Raw genomic sequence first — 6,528 nt, forward strand, 5'->3', positions numbered from 1 at the left:
TCTCCTTCTCTGGAGATATTCAAGGCCTGCCTGAATCAAGTCCTGTGTAGAATGCTCTAGGAGAGCCTGCTTTAGCAGGGGGGTTGGACTAGATGATCTCCCGAGGTCCCTTCCAACCCTTGCCATTCTGTGAGTCTGTGATTAACCCATCTTGGGAGCATCAGGCACCGTCGTGTGGCTTTGTGGTTTTTTTCTTTAATTTTATTTTTTTTTCCCCCTAAACTAGTACTCATGGCTGGCTCACGCTCCGAGTAGCCAGGGTTTGTGCAGTGATTGTGTTGAACCCTTCCTGTGCTCCCCTGCGAAGCCGGCTCTGTGTGTAAGTGCCCGTTGCTTTGCTCGACGGGGCGGAGGCACTGGGCAGGTGGCTGTGGTTAAAGCCGAGGTAAACGGGGCTGGCAGGTCTGTGTGCTCCCGTGGTTAATCAATCAGCACCAGAGAAGGTGCCCAAAAACTCCAGAAGGCAGCTCCACCAAAAAGAAGTATCTGTTTGCCTGAATTTGTTCTTTTATAAAACAACGGTTTGTTAAATCCCTGATTCCTGTTTCACACTTTCCTGTGTGGGAAAGAAACGTTCTGACATCTCGCACAGGGTTCGCCTCACCTGGTTACCGCGGAGCAGCCAGAATGTGTGTCATGCTGCAGTCTTTGCAGAGCCCGTACGGATTAAAAGCTGTGTAAACTATTTTCCAATTTATAAAGACATCGATGTGATCATGGTTGAATTTTTTTTTTTTTTCTCCCTATCATTTAATGCCGCTTTGGTTCTGTCTATGATGATCTATGAAAAGCAGCCGTTCATCCAGTTCCCCTGTGCTGTACTATCCATTGCCGTGTCATAATTATTTGAAATTAATTGGTTAAGGAATAGCCATCTGGCTCCTCCTTCTTGCAATGCGTGCAGCAGTTTGCGTACGTCGTTCCATACGCAAGAAGTAGAGAAGGAGCCACCAAAGCCGTTAAAAATCGCGTACCCTGACATCACTGCTGCTGGTGCTAACGGAACGGAAATTGTAGGCACCGCGCTAACGGAAAGGACTTTGTTTGGTTTTTTCTTTTTAAAGGTGCAGAACGCGTCATTACATTGAAAATGGAAATTCCTGGATCCATGCCCCCGCTTATTCAGGAAATGTTGGAGAACTCTGAAGGACACGAACCACTGACCCCATCCTCAAACGGGAATGCTGCGGAACACAGTCCTAGCATCTCGCCGAGCTCAGTGGACAACAGCAGTGTCAGTCAGTCCCCTATGGTGCAATAAGACATTTTCCAGCTACTTCAGACATTCCCAATACCTTATGTACAGGGATGAAAAGCAAGAAAAACATTTTTACTGCTGCTTAGTTTCTGGACTTAATATATATCTATATATGTGTATATATATATAGATAAAAACTCAACAAGGACCAAGAAATTTTCATATGTATCGATATATACTCCTTGCTGTTTAAACTCTTAAAACTAGAAAATGCAAACTTTTGAAACTCTGAATCAGCCATTTCATGCAAAAAAAACAAAAAAAAAAAAACAAAAAACAAAAACCAGTTAAGCTTCTGTTTTCTCCTCTGAAGGTTCAAGATGGCGTGGTGACAAGACAGATCTCAAACTCTAAATTCTGGTTGCATTTCTGATGACTGTGTACATACAAACGTATGGCTGTACTTTCTGTACTGGATGTTTGGTGCTTTCCTTTTGTCGCCCATACCCATCCCGATCAAGACACCAACCGTGTGAAACGGACTACGGTGCACAGCCAGGAAAGGAAGCGTAAAGGACCGTCTGATTTAGGGTAATATGAAACCCTCCCTCCGATGCCCTCAGTTTGCAGCTCCTTCCTTGTAAAAAGTTACAACAATTCACTGCGCTAGCAGAAAAAGACAGACAGACAGACAGCAGCAGCGTTGACTGCCAGGTCAGTTATTCAGGTGTCATTTGTTCCACTGGTAATGTCACTTTCAAATTTAAAGAAGTGGTTTCTTACCTGGCCGGTGACCTAGCGCCACACGTAACTCCTCCCTTGCTCCAGCAATGATAGCCTCCAAGGCAGAAACGCTTGTCAGTGTTACCATGTTTTCGTTTACTTGTTCACAAGCCATTAGGGAAACGTGATGGGACGATGATAACCAGCAGACTCATTCACGGCTCTTGCACCGGTGAGTCTAGGGTAGTTCCTTGAGCATCAGCTGCCGGGAATGGGCTGGGTTATCCAGCCTTCCGGGTGCTGGGGAAGTACAGCTGGGCCTTCCGGAAACACAAGGAGAGAATCTGCCTTCTTGGCCTTGTTAAATCACCATGAAGCAGAGTGAAAACTGTGGTAGGATGGTTAACAGATTTAAAGTGTCAGTTTCTTAGGTTTCATTTAAAGCACTAGTGGAATTTTTTTTTTTTTTTTTTATATATTCTAGCAAGTCTGTGATGTACTTTCACTGGCTCTGTTTGTACATTGAGATTGTTTAACAATGCTTTCTATGTTCATATACTGTTTACCTTTTTCCATGGAGTCTCCTGGCAAAGAATAAAATATATTTATTTTAAAAAAACCCAACTGTGTAGAAGTAGTCCTTTTAGTCGCCATTTCACTCACACACACTCTGTATACAGTTTTCCATTTTTTAATGTTTAAACTTCATTTCAAAAAGCAGGTTTGCTGTTTGCAACCATGACAATTAAAATGTGCTTTAGCACAGCTGCCTAGAACATCTCTACAAGCCAGTCAGACAAATACATGACATTTCAATGAGTAAAAAAGAGCATAAAACTGTAGGTGTAAGAACAAAATGTTAAAATGCCTACACACAATAATAAAAACCATCAATTACATTATCACATAAAATAAGTCAAATGTACAAAAGTTTGCGACAGAAGGGACAAAAGGACAACACAAGATATTGGTTGGAAAACATTTGTGTGCTCTTTGGGCACTTAATTAAACATATCAAAATCATCATCTTCATCAGACTCTGCAAAATATTTAACTTCTTTTCTAGCCCGGCCTGTCCGTGGCTTTGGGGCGGTTTCGGAGGCAAAGCCTGACTGAAAGATTTCCACATCGGAGTCCTGGTCGAATGTGGCCTTCTTGGATTTCTTTAGGAAAAGAAAAGACAAATCAGTGGTGATGCTGTGTTTGCCTTCCCTTTTAATATGCAGAACAGAAGGCAACCTTCTCTGACATCGAATTTCTGAGCACACCCGAACCCCCATTATCCTGTTAGCAGCCAAGAACAACGTGTACCGCTTACGTAAAATACTCCACTAGGGCCTTTTCACAAGGAGGAAAGAGCACAAGTGGAACTGACCTTGCTCGGGGTGGATTTGGGCGTTTTCTTCCCAGGGTTGTATTCACCTTCATTTTCTGAACTGGATGTTTTCCTTTTCTTTGCCCCTCTACCTTTTCCTAGGTGAGAGAACATGATTTAACTTTGTTTTCTTTTTCCTTTTTTTTTTTTTAAAATTTTTTTTTTTTTTTAATTAAAACTCCAGAGCGAGCTCAACAAACTGAAGAAAAACCCTGGTGAAATCAACTTCAGTATGTCTGCATGTTAAAGTTTAAATTCAGTTTACAACTCAAGCTTCTTCGCAAGCTTCAGTATGTCTGCATGTTAAATTCAGTTTACAACTCAAGCTTCTTCGCAACAGCAGTAAAATACAAGATTGTTTTCTTTTCTCAGTTTTAAACCTTTTGTACTTCTCCCAAAGTTACCGTTCACCCTAGCAATTCAAGCTGTCTGTTCAAGACGGGACAAACTTCATTAGATCAGTGACTTCCAGACTTCTGAGGTCCTCACGTCCTCCTAAAAGTCCTCAGCCCCTGCTGTGCTGAGTACACAGCATTAATTTGCCTGTGCTATTTAGTGAATTGGCTGTTAACCTCAGCTCCCAGCACGGGCACATCCTTTACAGGCTCCTCCGATTACACCACGTGGTGTGCTGTGGTGTGAGGACTCGGACAAATGAGAATGGGGATACCAAAAAATTGGTTAAAAAAAGAAAAAAATAGAAAAAAAAAACAACAGAAAACACTATTTACTAGAATTACTACCAGAATTTTACTGTCTTGTAAAAAGTTGAGATCAAAGAAAATTAGCTGTACCCAGTAGAACTGATGAACAAAAAAAAAAAAAAAAAAAAAAAAAGGGTGGGGTGGTGGTGGAGCTATTAAATACATTCCCAACAGAGAAGGTCAGACAAAAAGTTAAAAAGTTCACACACTGTTTGTCAAGACAGGCTGGGGAGTTCCCAACAGTGAAGGTCAGACAAAAAGTTCACACACTGTTTGTCAAGACAGGGTGGTACACTGTATTTGTCACAGAGAAGGTTCACGGCTGAGCAAGCTACTAGTGATAAATTTACCAATACATCAACATGGGTCTAATTTTGGAGACACCAGTTCTTCTGCCTCACGAAAATGATGGTGAACCTGCGTTGCAGAGCACACAGACGCGAGCGTTGAGCAGCGCAGCACCACAATGCTTACCTTTGGGTGCTGCGGTCTTCTTTGGAACGCCGAATTCTGAGTCCGAGTCCGAGTTTACAGTTTCCACCTTCTTGGCCTTGGGAGCTCTTTTGGGTTTAGGGGGCACATCTAGTTTTGCTGTTAGAAGTTAGAGATACTAAGTATGTTAAATTCACATATTGGTTAGAAGTATTAAATTTTATTAGAGCCTCCAATTACAGCATAGATGGCAGTTATTAAAACAAGATGAGACGTTTCTGCACTTGGGGAAAACAATCTTTGGCTTTTACACTAAAAACTGCGTGGAAGGGACAGGAGGTTTCCTTTGGCAGACTCTGAGATGTATCAGTGCATTCAGTAATTTCCAGTGGGTTTGATTAAATACTTTTTCACCTTTCTGAGCACAAAACAGCTGCTTGCAACATTTTTGTTGCAAGTGGTACAAACTGCAGGACAACCTTCCCCGTGGTTACTGCAGGAGTTTCGGAGATGGTGCATCTGACTCTCTGACACTGTTTTCTGTCAACCTCAGTGAAAAGGAGCTTCAGAAAAAGCAGGAAGGACAGGAAGGGGACATATCTGTGGCTTTCTTAAAGAATTTTAATTACTGCCACACAACTAGGCTTGCCATCTTTAGATGGCACACAATGGGTGACAAGGGATAGAATCACAGAGTCATTTAGGTTGGAAAAGACCCTTAAGATCATCCAATTACGTACTCTACACGCTTACCGTCCGTAAGTCAGTCTTTTGCAGAACCCTGAGATACACTAATTACCTACGCCCTACCAGCCACAAATACCTCAACGGTGATGAGACGCATGTAAACACACTCCAGCTACCAGGAACGCTGGACACTCGTGAGAACTCAAACTTTCATTTACGGTTTCACTAGAGGAAAGTGTTCAGACAAGAGAGGGTCTCCACAAACTGTTCGGCTACGATGCTTTAAACTGCTACCCACTGGAGAGTCACCGCACAAAGACAGTTACCAGCTTTTTGTGATAATACCTACCCGGTAGTCCAAGTATCGGGTCCTGACAAAACAAAGAATAAAGCTGCCTTTGGCATCATGGGTGGGAAAAAAAATGGTGCTGGCTACGGCAGCATTTCAGACAAGACTTGTGGAGGGAAGCAACAATGCCTAGGATGGAAGTCAGGAACCATATTTGAAAGCAGCTTGAAATAGGTCTCTCTAGGTATCTCATCAACTGGGAAAAAACAGCTGCATTAGCATAAAGTAAACCAAAGTAAGCCACAAAGAACCACCAGCAATCCTGGAAAAAGTAAGCAACAACTGAAAGCAGAAGGAATACTTTATATAAGCATCACCGAAAGCAAGTAGCCAGTTAGCAGTGAAGGAGGGGGCAGCGTTACCTGAAGGTATGTGATTTTAGCTCCCATAAGGCAATAAAGTCCTTCATACAGGAAACAGCTTTTCTAGCATAAGAAATGTAGACTAGGGGGCAGGGAAAGGAAAGATTCAGAAGTTTCATCAACTTGAAGATGACAAACAGGAATTGTGATCAAGATAATCTTAGTAGAAGGGATCCATTTTGGAACCAGGTGACATTCAACATCAGGAGCTGAGGTTTAGACGTCCTCCTACAGCACTGTGCATGTTTTGGCCAGGTAATTGTGCCTTGCACAGTTCCTCATGCTGTTAATGTGAACTTTGCATACCAGACAGAAGCCAAGGATGTTCCATTGACAAGTACAACTCAGCACATACACCATGAGACGTAGCTATCTTCAGCTGGCCCCGAGTCCTCGAGTTTGTTAACTGATGTTAGAAAAGGGGCAGACTTCTCACTGACAAACAAGGTGTTAGGGAGAAGGAAGTAACCGGGGAATGAAAGAGAGGTATGACACACTGGCATGAAAACTAGGCTTGTTCTTCCCTTGAAACAGAGCCTGTCAACTCCCGTGAAGTCTGCCTGCAGAACACCAAGTCCAAAGGACAGCAAACCTCCTAATTGTTATCTGGTGGCTACACTGAGAGTGTCCATGGCTTCCAGAACACGCGTCTCCCTCTGTACTGACTGGAGTGGGATTCTGAACCCGTTCCCTTGGTT

The 6,528-nt window shown here is 42.8% G+C and overlaps 1 protein-coding gene across 3 annotated transcripts in view; it reads right to left on the reverse strand.

The window, feature by feature from the left end:
* Positions 1–2,632: 2,632 nt before the first annotated feature.
* TOP2B (DNA topoisomerase II beta) overlaps positions 2,633–6,528 on the reverse strand; it is a 47,615-nt gene continuing 43,719 nt past the window's right edge. For all 3 annotated transcript variants that reach the window (XM_035890691.1, XM_035890690.1, XM_035890692.1), the window contains 3 exons: positions 4,475–4,591; positions 3,297–3,394; positions 2,633–3,084 (listed from right to left, as the gene is read on the reverse strand). In XM_035890691.1, the coding sequence (XP_035746584.1) occupies positions 2,923–3,084; positions 3,297–3,394; positions 4,475–4,591 (377 nt within the window). In that variant the 3' untranslated portion in view covers positions 2,633–2,922. The remainder of the gene's footprint in view (positions 3,085–3,296; positions 3,395–4,474; positions 4,592–6,528) is intronic.

The sequence above is a fragment of the Egretta garzetta genome, unplaced genomic scaffold (assembly GCF_000687185.1).
Source record: "Egretta garzetta isolate BGI_Z169 unplaced genomic scaffold, ASM68718v1 scaffold313, whole genome shotgun sequence".
Taxonomy (NCBI): Eukaryota; Metazoa; Chordata; class Aves; order Pelecaniformes; family Ardeidae; genus Egretta; species Egretta garzetta.